This window comes from Scatophagus argus, chromosome 21, assembly GCF_020382885.2.
Source record: "Scatophagus argus isolate fScaArg1 chromosome 21, fScaArg1.pri, whole genome shotgun sequence".
NCBI lineage: Eukaryota > Metazoa > Chordata > Actinopteri > Scatophagidae > Scatophagus > Scatophagus argus.
Genome location: NC_058513.1, coordinates 16,802,770 through 16,820,863, shown reverse-complemented (window position 1 = coordinate 16,820,863; position 18,094 = coordinate 16,802,770). Strand labels below are relative to the sequence as shown.

The 18,094-nt window shown below is 45.0% G+C and overlaps 2 protein-coding genes across 2 annotated transcripts; both read right to left on the bottom strand.

The window, feature by feature from the left end:
* Window positions 1–10,494: 10,494 nt before the first annotated feature.
* arl4d (ADP-ribosylation factor-like 4D) lies at window positions 10,495–13,570 on the bottom strand. The gene is made up of 2 exons (XM_046377535.1): window positions 12,730–13,570; window positions 10,495–11,927 (listed from the first exon to the last, which is right to left on the bottom strand). Exon 2 carries the CDS (start codon window positions 11,766–11,768, stop codon window positions 11,160–11,162), a length of 609 nt encoding a protein of 202 aa, XP_046233491.1. The 5' UTR covers window positions 11,769–11,927; window positions 12,730–13,570; the 3' UTR covers window positions 10,495–11,159.
* Window positions 13,571–13,715: 145 nt separating this feature from the next.
* Window positions 13,716–18,049, bottom strand: tmem106a (transmembrane protein 106A). The gene is made up of 8 exons (XM_046377532.1): window positions 17,753–18,049; window positions 16,275–16,468; window positions 15,948–16,011; window positions 15,676–15,829; window positions 15,089–15,229; window positions 14,956–14,999; window positions 14,809–14,862; window positions 13,716–14,267 (listed from the first exon to the last, which is right to left on the bottom strand). The coding sequence occupies exons 2-8, from the start codon at window positions 16,438–16,440 to the stop codon at window positions 14,159–14,161; spliced, it is 732 nt and encodes a 243-aa protein (XP_046233488.1). The 5' UTR covers window positions 16,441–16,468; window positions 17,753–18,049; the 3' UTR covers window positions 13,716–14,158.
* Window positions 18,050–18,094: the final 45 nt, after the last annotated feature.

Sequence of the window (18,094 nt, the reverse complement as noted above, 5' to 3'; positions counted from 1 at the left end):
GAGACTACGCGTTGAACCTTAATCAATCACAGCTTGTTGTTTTTCACCACCTTCAGGACAGCACACAGATGGTCCTGGTCAAGGACCAAAGATCAACTTCACTCTCCCACAGCAAAAGCAGCAGTACTGAAAGTTTACACGGAGTTTCAGTTCTATGGATGAACCTGGAACCATTTGACGCTGAAGGTTGTCTTTTTTCTTTCCTTGAGTCTGTGGGTGCACAGCGTGTGCTGTATAGAGCGCCGGGAGTTACCTGTAAGTGTGATCAATTCGATCCTATCAGCAGACAAGAACATCAGTATTGGATGATTCTGTAAAATCCTTGATTGGTTGAATATCGACGTAATTCCTCGGGATATTCGGCTGCATTCGTTTGAGATTTGTGGCCTGAGGTTGATAATCAAATGGTTACAGGTTCACTGAAAACTTTCCTCTTTCACTTGGCCATGTTTACTGATGTGCATGAGCTCTGTGTGCACCGCGGGGTTAACATCGTCGCCCAGACTCCGTGAAACTTGACGACAGAGGACAAAACACCACGAGCCTCAAAGAATCTGCAGTCTGATCCCGACATTAGGCTGCAAGGAGACACGAGGGTGTGGGAGGTAATCTGAGGTTTATCGCTTTGTTATAACCACCAAGATGACAGAATTGCTCCAAATCGACCAAATGGAGTTCTTAGCCTGTGTGACTGAGCTCATGGCTGTGTGCAGTCTTTTGGACAGTCTCCATTAGTTCAGTTCTATCTTTAGACCCAAGCTATTAGTGAGCTGGATGGAGCCGGTGAGACGTATTGACATGTGGCTGAGGGGAAGTAGATCAGCGTGTCACTGCCGCTGCTGATGTAATTTCTGTTTAATTAGCCGCTTAATGCTCACGTTTAGCAGGTTTGCTCTGCCAAATAAGATCAATTAGGATCTGCTCACGACATCTCAACTGAGAGGAGCCTATAGAGGCTGCTGTTCACAGGAAGCCTGCGGATCCTCACCGCCCTCTGATGGACAACGCGGTCAGGCCGCTAAACCAATCGACTGCTGACCAGTGAGGAGCTCCAAATCCTGAGAAATCCTGAGGTTGCTAACATGGTTGACTGAGGATCAGTTTGTGTCAAGATTGGTGTGAAGTTTAAAGTTACTGCCAACACTGCAGGGCTGATGGGAATCCATGCAGTCTGCCATACTCTTGAATCGTCATGAATCAGTCGGACCATCGGACTGATGGTATGAAGGAGGAAGACAAGTCTGAGCGTAAGGCCTCGCTGAAGGGTTAAAAAAGAAGGGAATCGTATGCGGTATGCTGAACTGTTGCCACCAACATTATCATAACACCAAGCGAGGGAAACATCAGGCCTCCATTACAGCTCCATAGACCTCTGAGCCACTGAAGCTGTTCTCAAAGCTAATGATGGCCCCAAATGTTCAGCAAACATAATGCAGCTTCCAGTCAAAAAGAGTTGGCCCTCACTGATGGTTTGACGCGTTTCATTTTGCTTTTGGTCCAATTCATAAACCAACGAACGAGCTAAAAGGAACACTAAAAACACACTACTACTTGCAGGTTAAATTGACACAATCTATGAACATCGTTAGACACAAATTAATGCAATTAACATACCTTGTTTCCACTCTCAACTGAAGCTAAACTGCCATTACTTTACTCTCCAGCTTTATTTTCATCAGTTTGACTACTTTTTCTTTTTTTGTTGTTTTTAATCATCACTTATTGCTCTACCAAAAGCATATAGAGTCCTTTTCAAAATAAACTTCCGTTTTAACAGGAAACAACACATTAAGTACATTACAAATGTAAACCTCTACTGGGGGTCATAATGTTCCGAAGATGAAAATGAAATGTGAATTCATGTTCCAGAAGAGCATTTTGTTTTGTTTTTGTTTTGGTTTTTATGTGACTATTGGAAGCTGGCGTAGCTTGCATAATTTCCAGACTGCATTCAACACCACTGATTTTTTCATATCATAAATATTAATTATGCGCCTCAGACCAGACCTGATCTACACATCGCTGCACTGCATTATGGACAATATTGCACATTACGCCCTAAACTCAGTGTAGTTGTTTGACTTTTTCTGTAAAAAAGAGCTGCTCATGCACTCTCAGGCCCTTGTTGTGGTCCTCTTTGTGTGTGTGTGTGTGTGTGTGTGTGTGTGTGTGTAACCTTGACAGGGAAAGCTAAGCTTCACTGAGTGCCTCCAAGCATTGTGCTATCTTTAGCTTTTGTTGAAGCTTTCACCACTGGCCTCCTCCTACTCTTCCTCCTCCTCCACTCCCCTCAGCCCACTCACTGCTGGCTGCACATGCAAACGTGCACACTTATGCATGCTTGCACACACACACACACACACACACACACACACACACTACAGTAGCATACATATGCACACTGAATAATTGTTACTGGGCAGATTAGAGGAAGCAACCTACTTCTGGGATTAAAAAAACCCACCACGAGCTTGATGTTTGTTTCTTGGTGCAGAGTGAAAGACTGACTCTTGTTCCCTGAGTGGCCCTGATTCCTGCCTGAAGGCAACTTACAATCCACAGGCCTCACGGGATACACACTTGCGTTCCTATTGGCTGAAAGATATATTGAATGCAGTCAGTAGTACACTTGCTATTAATAAATGAATGTGCTCCAAACCAAACTGTGCTTACACCAGTTATCATTTGTGCCTCTGCTGCATATAATTTCATTGCATATTATGCACATGGGCGGTAGTAACTAATGGTGTGAGATGCTTTCCTGTTTTCCTCCTTTGCACATGCTGGTGCAGAGCTTGTTGATTTTGCACAGCATGGCCCACAGTGGGGGTTTGGGTAAATGTGGAAGGTGGTGTGTTATAGTAAGAAATAAAATGCTCATATTCATTTGTAGGATGACTATAAAATCAACCATAAGATTCTGAGATATTTTGCCCGGGATGTGAGTGAATGGAAGGTAATAATTTTAATAGTCAAACCTCTCTCCATCACTCATCACACTGTCTGTACCTCGACTTGTCATCATCTCTCCTCCCAGCGTGAGAAAATTACCTGGGAACTATTCACGCATGCTTAATATCCATTCAATCATGTCAGTGCGAGATTGTCTAATAATAGTCATTTTACACCACAGAATGAGCGTTATTGGTGTCAGCGTGCACCTGTAATTGTGTCCTCCCCTCTCTCTCCCCCTCTCCCCCCTCCCTGTTTCTGCATTGCAGTGTCTGATGCTGTCAAGGGAGCATATGCACCGTGTGTCATCCCAGACCACCGGGCCAACACGTCCAGTAACACGATACACACTTCCTCCGTCCTCCCGCTTCACCTTCTGAGCTGCTGTCCCATGACACACTGACGCACTGCGAGCTGCGAGCTGCGAGCTGCGAGCTGCGGCTGACAGTGATGAGGAAGTACTGCCCTCTTCTTTGCTTCCAGGAATAGAAAATGTCTACACGTTGATTGTACGGTTCTCGATTGTTAAAAAAGAAAAAAAAAAAAAGATTGGATCTGAAAAATCACGTTTATTCCTCTTCTCCTTAACGAATATTTAGATGCTCAGTGTATTTCTCTGTGAACCTCAGGCTGTTTTTCACCCGGCAGCATGTGTGCCTTAACGCAGCTGGTGAATAATGGATGCAGTGGCAAACCTTGGCCTTAATGGAGCTGTATACAAGTAAAAGCAAGTTCCACGCTGTAGTCTCAAGCCCTCTGCATTTTCCTAAAACTGCAGTGCACCCTTGACAGAATGACAGGGTATTTAGTGGCATTCAGCTGCTGCCTGAGGCGTTTTTTCTTTAACTGTAGCACTCTCCCAGTTTCCATTCAGGTTTAATAAGTTCCTAATGAACGAGGGCAGGCGGAAGCTGTTTGAGTCGATCTCTTCTGCACAGTTACAGATCATTGGATGCTCCATTTAGGGTGATTTGAATGTGTGCCATGGGACATAGTCCAAAAAGCATTCACACAATGGCTTTCCATTTACTTTGCTACTTTTCCTCTGCTGTTATAATGATGGAAGCAGGGGTGTCTCAGGCAACAGACAAAGGGAAAGCACAATGTCGAGCCCTCCCTCCTCCTCCTCCTCCTCTTCTTGGAAATGGCAAGCGTGCACCCTGGCATCATTGTAAAATAAATAAATAAAGCTGCACGCTCAATCGAGTAAGACAAATACTTCTGGCACCAACTCCACATTTCACCACATTGCGCCATGTGAAAAAGTAAGGAGGGAAATCAAAGTCGACTGCAAATTTCTTTCTGTTCTTTTATCAACAAGGCACAACTGGAACTGAAAATGAAAATGTGGAAATTGTTTGGTGCTGATGAGGACAATATTTTCAGTCCTGAGGCTCACCAACCGGGTCGCATAAATACAGAAATGGTTGGTAGCCTACATTAAGTAGATTAAGGTGGGGCATCCTGATTTGATTTCAGCAAAGTTAACCTGTTGCATGTCATTTTCTTTAATCTCTCTTCATCTTCTCCTGCTGTTAATAAGAGGCAAAACCCTAGAAAAGGAACACTAAGATGTAAAAAGGTTGAAATGAAAATTTTGAGGGTGCACCTGTCCAGTATCCTTACAGACATTCAGCAAAGAGAGTTTACAATGGAACTAAAAAAAGCACCAAATCCAAACATTTAAGAAACTTGCACCTGAAAATAAAACGTCTGTATTTAAGTCTCTTTCTCCTGCTTGACTCTTTCACACATAATTTCTTAATCATTTTGCAGGGCAAGTGTCTGCACATGCAGGGTGTTGCCATCCATTAGCTCTCCTGTCTAGACGGGACTTAAGGCTATTTGTGACCTGCTGGTCTCATTCCGCCGGTGATTCCTGGCAACACTCCCAGCTTTGGGTCTGTCTAACAGGATTAAAACAACACTGGAGGACTTTGTGGGTCACCTGTGCACATGGGGGGGTCAGTAGAGATGTGCTTAAACAAACAGCTATGATGCTCTTGAAGTTTGATGCACAGCAGCGTTACGTGACAACCAAGGCTTGAAGAAGCTGTTTGATCTGAAGTTTCACTCTCAACACACAGGACAAACAGTCAACTCAGCCACTCAAACGAGCTGACAAAGTGCAGATCAGGCCAAAATATGAGCGAATTGAAACCCTGCCTAATCATTTTACAGCCAGCTGCTCTGTGCATTAGAAAGTCACTGGAATCCAGACTGTTATAGATTTGAGCAAACAACCTCATCTCCTTGTGGGAATGAGCTCACTGTTGTCAAATCAGCACTTTTGGTTGGATTGTCTTGTGTAGTCATGGCCGCCGGAGGACTGGGATTATCCTAGCATGATGCCTGTTCTGAAGTGTCCTGGTCTGGAGCGGTGGCCTGACAGTCGGGCCAACTTCAGACCCTCAAACAGTGAAATCTTTGATACAGTAACGTGAAAAAGCAACAACAGGAATGCTGTGATGGCTTGTGAAAAACCAGAGCCTTGGCTGGGATGAACAAAAAGGCTACTGTGGGTGCCTCATTTGGGAGACCAAGCCTCAAATACCAGATCTGATCCGCATGGGTTCCCCTTCATAACCTTTGTCAAGATTCCTGGGTTCCTGTCCACGATACGGCTTTCAGTCCACTGAACTCACATAATGAGTTACAAGCTGTTGGCACATGAGCCATACTGTATTGGGAATTCTTTCTCACCTGTTGATATTTCTGCCTTTTCTTTCAGGTATGTTTTCTGGTTTGTCCCTGAAGTGAATGAACTTCTTTTAATTGATGAGATTAAATACAAAGTCAATGAAAAGATGTGTGTCTTTGTGTCTATTCTCGACAGGCAACACATATTATGCAAATGACCAGTTTTGCAAATGAGGCAAAATTCACATTATTTGTGTTGCAAGCTGAAAATATTCAAATCCTGCAAAAAATATTTGCCCATGGGAGGCCCAGCCGGACAGACGACGTCGAGTTCAGGCAGTGGCTGACTCCAAACACAAACCCTCACCCGCTATTACTCACTAGTTTACACATAACGTACAGTAAACACTCCCACAATCAAAGTGAAAAATCACTAAACCAACCTGCAAGGTCAGCAGTTTCAATTTAACTTATTAAAACATTCTGTCCTATTGTCCAAAGGAAGATAATTTAAAAAAGAAAGCGAATAAGAAAGGCAGTCAGAAACAGATAGAAAAGCCTTCCCGACATGACCGGTCAGTCCAGGATCATTTGCTTTGACATGAGCTCCACAGCTCACGTGCAGCCTCACTCAAAACCCCAAAGTCGGCCATTACAGCTGCTGCTGCTGCTGCGTCCAGCGGAGATTCACAGCTCAGGAGTCCCACGTTCGATGGAGATCCGATCTCGATCTGCCAGGCAGGACGCAGTGTCAACAAAAGGCACGTGGAGAGAGACGGTACGACCTCAGAGATGGAGTGTGCGTTCGCAGTGGACTGACTCATCTGATCATCAGGCGCAGCAGAGGTTCAGTGCATCAACGACGTACAAAATGTTCCCAGATACGACGTGCATGTTCAATTTATTTTACATTTATAACTGAAAACTGCACCACGAGAGAAGGTCAAAAAGATGGCAAAAACGATGAGCTGAAACTGGCTCTAAAGCCCTTTCACACTCCCATTGCTTTTACATCTGATACAGTGTTATTTTGGATATTACAGATTTAAACCATTTTAAACAAACCAATTTTATTTCTGCAGACTGTCTGTATTGCTGTAACCCATCCTAACAGTCCTGAATGCTCAGTGTCCGCTGCAGCAGTCACAGTTATGCTCTCTGAGTCCATCTTCAATTATTTACGTCTCACGCCACCGCATTAAATCATTCTCCTCTATTGAATCAAGCCGCAAAATCCCCAAGTCAGCACACGATGACAGATCCAGATCCGCCCACTGCCACGGTGAGACAAACAAACAGCTCTGGTATTGATAGAGCGCCTCACGGCCTGTCTGGGCTGCAGCTCAGCGGCCTGTCTGCTTTTAAACAGCAGTAATGGTGGGGATTAAGGAGAGCTGGTGTTTAGCGGCCAGCGGGCGCAGCTCATGTACCCCCCGCTACAGCTGCCGTGCGCCAGATGGGTTTGTAGGTAATCCCAGTGTGGGATCAGGAGCAGACCCGGGGTGACCATGTGGGTGTACAGAATCCACAGCGGATTAATCGCTGCCAAATTAAGACAAAAGTAAATAAATCAGATAACGCGAAGAGGTGCGTACTAATGCCAAACACAAACAGCAGTATGATTTGTCCCATGTTTTAAAATGACGGCGTGATGCATCACGCAGTGAAAGGAGACATTGTTCATGAAAATCTCGACCCCTTTGAGAGTCTGTGTGGAAGCATGAAATCATCTTTGAAGTCATGGTTATACCTCCCCTGCAGCTGAACAACTTATGGAAAAGTTTGGCCATAAAATTTAAATCCCCCCAAAAAAGTGTGTGTAAGTAGTAATGTAATTTTCTCGTGGCTGACTCTGCAGTGAAACGAGATTATTTATGAATATGAATCAATTCTCCCTGACGGCTCACAAATAAAATAAAAACGATTACCGTCTTTCAGCTGGTGGCAAAGGATGAATAGAACAGATGATCATATCCATATGTTTTGGTGCAGGATCACCTTGGAGCTAAAGGTGACTTGATTCAAACAGAATCCCCACCCGCTGCGATGCTGTCTTCTCTGTTCCTAAGAAATACAGCCTTTGTGTTTGCATTTCTTCACTCTATAGTCCCACAGGTGAAAGAGTGCACTGCGTGGTAAAGTCAAGCTTCAGTTTCTCTCTCGCAGTCCCTTCCCATCCATTCAATCCTACGTGCTCGGCTCTAAATGAAGGCCAAGTGGCAGCTTTACGACCTTTCAGGAATAAAAGCTAAAGCAACTAATCCAGCCCTCCCACAAACATCGTCCCTTCTGAACCTTCCAGAGGCCTTCAGTGTGCCGCATGTCTCTCCTCTGCAAAACCAACCCCCCTCCATCCACTGCAATGTCGGCAAGGTCGATTTCCTGGAAGGACCCACTTGTGTGTGAAATCTGAGATATTTTCAAAGAGACTGACATCAATAGCAACGAATACTGGAGGTGAGGAAGAGCAAAAAAGCAAGCAAAACAAGAGGGTGCCGGCAACTTCGACGGACGGAGGGGATAAAGACGAAGTGATGGACAGTGTTGGGTGGTGATCTCAGGATTCCAGTATCGATCGGAGCTTCTTTCTCCTAATCTCCCTGCCTGCTCAGTAACCTCAGCTGGATTGGACATCCAGCCACACAAAAAGCAAATTGACCCTTGCAGGTCACCCTTTAGTGACTGCCAACTTCTGGTTGCCATGGTGACAGAAAACTACGTCTAGGCCCCAGCTGGAGATGTTACGAGGCTTGGATTTGTGCCCAGAGCCCCATTGTTTCTCATCATAGGGGCTAAAAAGACACTGCAGCAGAGCCTTATTGCTCTGTTGTTACGTATCTGGATATTTCGTAACTTTGTTAAAGTGCTGCTTCCTTCGAGAAGAGGAAGAAAAGGCTGTTTATGCCCTTTAGCTGACAGACTGGAAGTTGTGTTTTTGTGCTCCTGTTTTCAGCTGGAACCGACTTGGCTCTGAAAACACCAGAGTGGATGAGTCCATTTGTCAGTCAGTCCACCGCTGTGCTCCACGTTAATATATCCAAACAAATACCTTGCAGATTAACTTGATATGTTCCCACAAGATGACTAGCTAGCCACTGTTTACTCGTCATTGCAGCGTGTTCTTTGAGGAGAAACAGAAACGTCAGGGTTGGTTATGTCCTTGGGCTGACTGATGGTAAACCTTCGAACCTTTGATTTATGTCACGATTCCAGACAAACACCCCCAGCTAATCCCTGATTCACAGTCCCCCAAGGCTTCACTGTTCAGAAGCAAGAGTAACAGCGTACGATCTGGCAGAAACATGCAACACAAAACCAAAAGAAGAAGAAGAAGACAATGCACATTCAACCACTTGATGTTTTCACCCCACTGGATGGGTCACGGCTCCAAAGCAGCAAGTCAGCCAAGTGTGCAGTGTTGTGTCAGCTCAGCAGCACCTTCCCTTACCTGCAATGGGCTGCAGCGGCCGTTAAACCTTTCGCTTTGCGTAGAGGATCTCAGTTTTTCTTCGGCTGATCGATGCTTCCACAGGCCCACAGTGTGTCTCAGCTGTTGAAAACAAAATACCACATCACGATGCTAATTTATTCATGGACCAGCTGCCGTGTCAAGATGATTCTGCAGAAGACATCCTTGAAAGTTTTAATGAGCTCACCGTTGTTGGTAACGAGGACGACGAGGTCGCAGGAGTCAAGGTGTGCATGCATTTGTGCCCGTGTTGACATTCAGCCTTTGAGAGCACCCAGCAGGAGGCTTCCGAGTCGGTAACGAGTCATTATCTCATCACGTCGACCGACACACACACACACACACACACACACAGACTGAAGGCATACAGGTCAACACTATGTGACCTGTAGACCGCATCTGGTATTTGTTGCATAATATCACATCTGAGGGGCAACTTAAGAGATTTGTGGAAAAGCAGGTGGATTAACTGAGACCACTTAGAGGATTTCTGAAATAGCTTTAATGGTTTCTGCTGGTCATGAAATGACGAAGCCACAATGAGGCGTTAAAGGACACATCGTATATCATGTTCTGATACACGTTAGGGATACGTTTGAGAAAAGATACCAAAAGGAAATAAAAATCATGACAAATCAGAGTAAAAACTTTGATGAGACTGTGGTTATCTGAGGGGCGGCTCATTAAACACATGAACATGAGGTCAGTATACTGTGGAATCATCCATCCATCCATTTTCTATACCGCTTATCCGTCAGGGTCACGGGGGGGCTGGAGCCTATCCCAGCTGACTACGGGCGAGAGGCGGGGGACACCCTGGACTGGTCACCAGTCAATCGCAGGGTGTGGAATCACTGACTTCAATAAAATGGGCATCAGGCGAAACAGTAAAGCGGAGATCCTGCGGCTGATGGCCTCAGATGGCTCTCAATCCCCCACGATCACACAGAAGAACTAAACCGCCTCACCTGTGAGCCGCCTCACCTGTGAACCGCCTCACCACTAACTCATGCAAATACAGACTCAGCAGCTGGCAGAGTGAAGGGTGGGAATCAAAGTGAGGGGATTGTGTTGGCTTGTGTCGGGAAGGAGGAAGAGGAGGAGGAGAAGGGGGAGGAGAAGGGGGAGGGGGAGGGGGAGGAGGAGAAGAGGCCTTCTGTCTGCTGATTCAGCCACAAACTTTGGATGGAAGTCATTTGACAATCCAACAAATGTCTGTCTCGCGTGATGCTGACATATAAAAACGTTATGACTGACTTTTGGGCCACCAGCTTTTTAAAACGACACTTTAATGTCACCAACACTTAGGCTGATGAGGTAAACGTGTTAGTTAACACACTGAAGTAAATGACACCTGATTCTTTAGCCACTAAATGTTTAGTCGCTAACCTTTCGACTGCAGTTTTTGCTTCAACCTAAACCCCAAACGTTTTCCTTCATTCACTTCCACTGACTTCAAGGAAAGCAATAAATGTTTTGTGCAGTGTGTTGATTTATTAAGTCTTCAGCGTTACAAAAATGTACAATTTGTATAAACACTGTAGTTAACTGAAGCTTAACCTCTGAGGTCATGAAGGGACCCACAGGACTGCTGCTTTCAGAGCGGTTCACATCATTTGGGGTGCCATCACCACCACTACAAAAACAGAAAAGTGGACTAAACATATTGAGGGGGGAAGCATCCATGGAACAAAAACAGCCATTTAGTGGGTCAGAGCTTGTGAAGGACTGGGACACGTTTTAATGGATCTTTTTCTTCGCCGCACGTCCGCCACACTAATGTGAGTGCGTTCAGATGTTCAGATGCAAATGCTTTGAATTCTTTTTTTTTTTCAAACAAGTGTAAAAAAGCACTTAGTGAAGACTAACTGCTATCAAGGTTCCTTCTGAATCTCTAACTTAATCAAGCAGAACAAAGAACGTGTCAACACTGCCTCAGCTGTTATGAGCAAATCCATTCCTGCTGACCCCGAGGCCGTTCGTAATTGTTGTTTCGTTGGCACAAATCGCTCTCCCATTAAAAAGGACCATTAAGCTTGGAAGTGTCTCAGCAGTGGATAAATCTCCCCGGGTAATGTCCACACAGCGAGCCAAGAGTTCATCTCTTTCTGTTCCTGTTGTGCTTCACCATCTTCTTCCTCTTGACGATCATCTCGTAAAGTTTCTCCAGGCCCGGCTGGAGACCGCGGCCGTCCACAGCGCTGCAGCTTTGCACGTGATGCAGCGTGTACAAGCTCAGTTCGTGGACGGAAAGCAGCTTCTCCACCTCGCTGACGGACAAGGCCGAATCCAGGTCCTGTTTGTTGGCCAGGATGAGCACGGGGACCCCCTGGTTCTCTGAGGTGCGGGTGATCTTGTGGAGCTCCACTTTGGCCTCCTCCATCCTCTCCAGCTCAGTGGAGTCCACCACAAACACCATCCCGTCCGTCCGCCGGGTGTAAGACTTCCACAGCGGGCGCAGCTTCTCCTGGCCGCCCACGTCCCACACCTGGAAGTTTATGGTCCGAGAGGTGCCCACAGCCACCTTGATCTTCTCCGTGTTGAAGCCCTTGGTGGGGATCGTTTCCACAAACTCCTTCAGTTTGAGCCTGTAGAGCAGAGAGGTTTTGCCGGCCGAGTCCAGGCCGATGACGACCACGTGCAGAGAGTGGAAGTTTGGCAGGAAGGACGGCGTGCTGGGAGCCATATCAGTCAGCTGGTTCCCCATGACTGCAGCCAGCAATTCACACCCACTTGGGCGAGGTGACAGATTCCTGATTTAATCTTTTCTTCAGCAGATTGGCATTTGCTCCCTGTCCTCAGAGGCTGGAGACCTTATCAACACACACCCACAGTTAACATTCAGCGAGAGGACAATGGCCGTCACCTGAGGAGTACAGAAGAGATAACGACCATTACCAAAACGTGCTTCAGTTTCATCGAGGCGGCACTTCCTGTTGGGTCCCCAACCAGCAGCCCCACATATTAAACTCATGCTTTGCATACTGGGGTGACTTCTCCTCTGATTCTTTAAATGTCTCGGGCTTTCAGTGCCACATTACAGAGCCCAACAACAACTAATTGGGTGGCTGAAGTTATCTAGAGCCTAATCCCCTTAATACTGTTAAACCCTGAAAGGCTTTTCTCGGGGGCAGATTGATTTCACAGCAGTGGATGGATGATATGCGTTCACTCGTCCTCTCTGCCTGCTGCCTCTGAGCACCGCTGCAGCAGCACTAATCCGGCTGTTGTTGACGTCCTGATACCCATCAAACAGCTGCTTTTGGACAGAATTCAGACACTGCGTGTCTGCGGGAGGATATTTTTTATCAGTCATCTGCACACGAGAACATCCTGCTGTGCTTATTTCTGCTGTTTATCGAGCTCAAATGCTCAGTCACGACTGTGAATCGGCGGTTTTGTTACTTGAGTGAATTTGAAATTGCGCTCTGTTGGGAATGAGCCACCTTAGTTGGCTTCCTCTCTTGCACGAAACGTGTCCATCTGCTTTTCTGCTAAAGGATCAACCCCGACGTGTGCTGATGAATTAAACAAGTTCAACATGTCCCACCGAGAGCCTGCAAGATTAACTTTACGGGATAAACTACACACATTACACATTAAAATGCGTGCAGTTCTAACGCTACCTTTCAGACTCAAATCACCTAAATAAAATAAAATGTTCATACCTTTTAAATGCGCAGAGAAAACATCATCCACAGGCAGTGAACGCGTCCATAGCTGACTTGTAAACAAGGCGGTCACCTCCGCTCCGGTCCTCCTCCAGCAGCACTGATGTGAGCTCCGCGGAGGCTCGAGCGCGCAGCACCTAAAGCCCGGGGTGACGTCACGGCCACCTGGACAGGCAGCGCCGCGCCCCCTGCCGGCACGGCGACGAACTGCACATAAACCACCCGTCACTTGACGAGTGAAAACAGCAGCAATACCACAGTGTAGAAAAACTCTGTTACAAAGAGAGGTATTAGCAGCAACACGTACTGGAAGTTTAAAAAGGAAAAGCATTCACTAGGAAAAAATGGACCCACAGAGCAGCTGATTTTAACAACGTTACATACAGTTGGGTCAATGAGATAAGCTTATCATGTGTTTGATGTATAAAAACTTTATCTGGAAAGTATGGCTGGCAGATAAACTCAGCAGTGCAGTAAAAAAACAACAGAATGAAATACAGTGAAGTAGAATTGGAAATACTACTGCTTTGACTGCTCTCATTTAGCTCTGCTCTTTGGATAAAACAATGGCTTTGCTGTTTGTAAATACTTTCGAAAACAGAAACGGTGACAGGGTTTCTTGGGAGGACAATCAGTTCTGCTCTCTTCATGTACCAAAGCTCGGCTGCACTGTCAGTCTGGGAAAGCACTGGCGCCACCTTGTGTTCACCGCCAAGAACTCCAACATATGGCTGTTAATGAAGGTCTTTGGTAGAGGCTTAAGTTGGTCAGAATAAACTGTGTTCTCTATGGGAATGACTCTCAGTAGGTTGTCATGTGTTTGCCATAAATTAGGAGCCGAACTGAATGCGCTGGGAAAACTATTACTTCAGTCCCATGTTGACATAACGAGGATGACATTTTGTCCACGTTGTGCTGCAGTGCGATGGTGGAAGGATCGTTCATGTTGAAACTGTCTTAACATTTAAAGAATGACGATCTGCTAAAATGCCACAGTTTAATGAAGTGCAAATGAAACAAAAGATCAGATTAACAGACGAGATCAGGGATTAACATCCTATTTACACAATATCTGCCACCTAAAAAGAAGCCGTTTTAAAAAAATATGTTGTGAAATTAGTTTAATTTTAAAGAAATTTACATGCCTTTTAATGGAAATATATAGTTTGCCAACAACACAGATTTACAGGTGGATCTCAAACATATGAGAGAAACGTTTGTGCAATCCTAGAATTGTATTGATTATTTTTATATTCCTGTAGTGACTGATTTCTGTTTAAAGGTATGCTAAAACAACATACAGAATAAGATGCATTTTCACAGTAGTTATCGTTCACATCCCGAACACGAGAGAGAAAAAGGTGCAATGCAGCCAGAATATTAACATTTTCACACTCCCACTTCTGTGTTTTTCATTTCGATTTCATCATCTCACAGGATGCGGGATTGTTGAATTGTTGCCACAGTCAATATATTCAAAGGTGTCCAGAGACAGCTGCTCCGTGTGAGAGAGATAAGAAATATTCACTGTCATTCTGAGGACGGGGGGACAAAAAAGGAGAAAAAATGATATTAGAGACAGTCGGAGCTCGTGTCTGCTTTGTTATGTTCTCATAAAGCTTCATAAAGCAGCACCAGTCAGTCTGTTTCGTATTGAGAGTGTCTGAGAGATACAGAGATTTTTCCCATCAGTTTGGGAACGACTGAAATGCCATTTCAAAAGGTGAGAAATACGAATCAGCAAGAACGTCTCATGTCACCATCACAAGTTCACTGGGTGACAATACGTGAGTGTTGTGTTTTCAGATCGTTCTGCTGCCCCCAAGTGGCCCCCCAGTGTTCTCTGACCACTGACAACAAGAGTCAAGCGGCTATGTTCGCACGTCTTTTCGTGTTATTTAAAAAGAACATTTCAGATTTAAAGATTAGACTCTGAAAGATAAGATGGCAGGTAAGATTTGTGCTTTTGAAGGCAGTTTATTTTGCAGTCGTGGTTTGACAACGTGATGCATCTGACACCCTGTGGGTTTGCTAACGTGCGTGCGTCTTGTGTTGATGTTTTTGATTGACACTTACTGCAGCTCCAAAAATAGCGTGTGAATCTTGAAACTGTTCGACTTGCAGTAAGAGCTGAAAGAGATGAAGAACAGAGATGCACGATTTGTCACAAAATATTTCTGTTCAACAAAGCAACCTGAAAATTAAGGTGTACTTCAAACTTACTTCAAGCCTTTATCAGTGACCGACAGGTCGATCTGACAGGTGTACTGCAAAGGAAAAGACGGGAGAGACATTCACCGCATGGCAAACATGTGGTTAGTGCATTCTGATGTGGACCATCCCGAGTGAAACTCACCGATTTCTGCGTTCTGGACGGGATGGCGGTCATGTTGGTTATCTTGGTCTTGCCAACAACAGCGTTAAGGATCAGACCCTGAACGCTAAACTCGACAATCTGAACCGGCACAAAGTTCTTGTTGGTGATGTTGAGGAGATTCTGCGAGAGGAAAACACTCAGCTCGTCAGGTGCAAGCAGCTCTGAAGGCTCAGGGAACCTTGTCCTTCACACATACAGCAGCTTTCTACAGTTACGTGATTGACAAAGTATGTGAGGTCAAAGTACGTCAAATAAATTTTTCCCATAGACGTTTTCTGTCATTTTAGGTGGTTCTCATAAGGCTGATGTCTGTTCAAGTGTTTATTTTTCCCATATGTTTGGTTTTAAAACGGCTGCGCTCGTATGCGGGATATTTAGGCTTCATTTTAATTAACTTGGAGGAAGTCAAGACGCTTTGTGCATCTTTACACATGCCAAAGGCCAGAATACTGTACTGTAGTTTCTCTGGTTATTGTACCACAAACACCAAAGTAATCCCTGTGCAGCCTGATTCTCGCTCAGTGAAATGCTTTACACGCAAACCGGATGCAGTCTTTCTTTCTTACTGTGACTTCCATTTCCACTGTTTTTGGGGTCAAGTAGACCACGACCGACAGCACAGAGACGGGCGTTATGGTGACACTCCGGGGGAAGCAGAAGAAGAGGATCAGACAGCAAACAAGGAGACACACGGCCATGGACACACACACGTACAGCTTCCTAAAATTCAATACAAACGTGCAACAATTCAACCATTACGAACACAATGATGTACAATTCTATAATTAAAACAGTCCAATCATACAGGTAACACAATGCAGGGTAAGGCAGCACTTACGTGCGTCTGGGTTGCAGCCTGACATCATTACATGGTATTACAGCAACTAGCTGGTCTTCGTGGCCTGCCAGTGCCGAAAAGACAGAATGAAATACTGCTATTTTTAACCACAAAAATGATGTGAAAGCGACCTGTGGCTCAGCTGCATGGACTTAGTTCCCCAGCTGTTGAACGTGAAATGAAAGAGCTATTTCTGAGGATGAGGAATGGTGCAACACGGTCTCAGCTGGCTGCGTTCAAGCCAGCGACGTTGCATTAAACCACAGCTGAAATCATTCTGAAGTCCAAGCATTTTAAAACAGCTTTTTTCACGGCGGAAAGCCATACCTCTGGGAATTCGCCCGGTGCCGCGGCACGTGGGGCAGGTGTCGCCCGCTGAGCTTCCATTCATGGTTCCATATGAAGTGTACGGCCTCAGTGTTTTCACCTTCTCCATCCCTTTTGTCACATCAGGTCCCTCTGTGGTTTTGCCGCTCATCCCTGGTGTAACCATGACACTTTATGGCGACAGAAGGCCCATTCTGAAGAAGAGAAACAAGACGCGAACGCGGCTGTGATCTCCACCGACAAGGTGAGCCGAGCTGACAGCACGAAGACCAGCCTTCCTCACAAAACTGTAAAAGATCAGTAAAAGCTCATGCTTGAGCTCCGTGTCAGGATGCGAGCAGAGTCCATCACATGATTTTACGGTTCTGGCCTTTATGTGCTTATGCAGTAGTTATTCCCTCAGATATTCTGGATTTAAGCGTTTTACAGTCCAAAGTGCATCAGCTGTGAATATCACCCACGCTGTCCCGTCTCCTGTTGGATAAAGCAGACGTACGCAGGCTTTCTGCCAACATTTTCTCGTAATGAAAATGATTTTTTTTTTTTTTTTGCAAAACTTTAGTGGAAGCTGAGTTTCATCAGCGAAGCACTGAGGTCATTCTGCTTTCACAATGACACAGAAAACCTCAGAAAGGCTTTACAGCAAACTAATAATGAATTGTTGTGTCTTAGAAACGTATGGAAATAAAGAAACGCTTAATTTCACGGTTGCTGACCTGAGAGGCCCCGAGTGTCCGGGGACACAAAGGAGACGGGAAAGGATCCAGACTTTTGATGAACCGTTTCTCATCAACCAGGATCACATTTACTGCAAAGGCCTGATCAGTATACATCAGTAACTGATGGGACAACAAACTTTAATTCCTGTGATTCCTTGATCAAACCTAAGCGTGTTTTCCAAGTTGTTCAAAATGAAAGTAAGCCAAAGTTCACGAACCAGTAAGAGTAAACAAAGTAAACAAAGTAAACACGTCTGACTATTTTCAGGTTTCGTCATTATTCAGTGGTGGAATCTAACTAACTATATTCACTCAAGTTGTTTATGCTACTTTACAGTGAACTTTTACTGCACTGTATTTTGCTCTTTCTGCAGCAGTTACTAGTTTTCAAACTAAGATTTTACAAACACCAAGAATGTTAAAGAAGTCAAAATAAGCACTGATATACAACTTACACATTAATACTCCAGTGAAAATTAACCCAATAACATCAAATATTTGTTAGTAAAACACTGATGACGACTGACAGGAACTTAAAGTACATTTTGATCAAAATACTCACAGGACTTTTAGATGCAACGCAGTAAGTTTATATTTCATTACTGCTACTTTTTCTTAATAATCTGAATATTTCAAACTCAGACCTAAACCATACGTTTGTGTCAGCAGGGCTCGTTGACGTGCCGCTCTGAGTGAAAACATGGCCTGTCGCACTTTGGCAGCAAACACGCGGTTGAACTGAGCGACGCGAGCGCTTACCTTAACGCAAGAAACGAGCTGAGTTTTGGCTCCCGGACATCACCAGGACATCACCAGGACTGGAGACTGGACTGCTACACCTGCTTTTCCATCCTCTGAGCTTTGAAGGGAAACACAAAGACTGCTGACCAACTACTTCAAGTGTGTGCGCAAACTGAAGTAAAACTAAACCAAAGTGGGAGGAACACTTCCTCCTTCTTCTGCTTTAGGTGTCACTTCAGGCTGCCGGATCACGTGTGCAGTTTAACTTTAACTTTCATTTGATGCCGTACGGTTTTCTAAACCCAAAGGCTGTCCACGCACATTAAACTTATCCACTATAAATTATTTAAATGTAAGAAG

What these genes read in the sequence shown, in the direction of transcription:
- arl4d (XM_046377535.1), bottom strand. Translation starts at nt 11,768, where the DNA reads ATGGGGAACCAGCTGACTGATATGGCTCCCAGCACGCCGTCCTTCCTG.
- tmem106a (XM_046377532.1), bottom strand. Translation starts at nt 16,440, where the DNA reads ATGGTTACACCAGGGATGAGCGGCAAAACCACAGAGGGACCTGATGTG. An exon ending in CACCGGGCGAATTCCCAGAG is followed by an intron (nt 16,012 to 16,274) that starts GTATGGCTTTCC and finishes CGGCACTGGCAG; the next exon opens with GCCACGAAGACCAGCTAGTT. An exon ending in AGGCTGCAACCCAGACGCAC is followed by an intron (nt 15,830 to 15,947) that starts GTAAGTGCTGCC and finishes ATTGAATTTTAG; the next exon opens with GAAGCTGTACGTGTGTGTGT.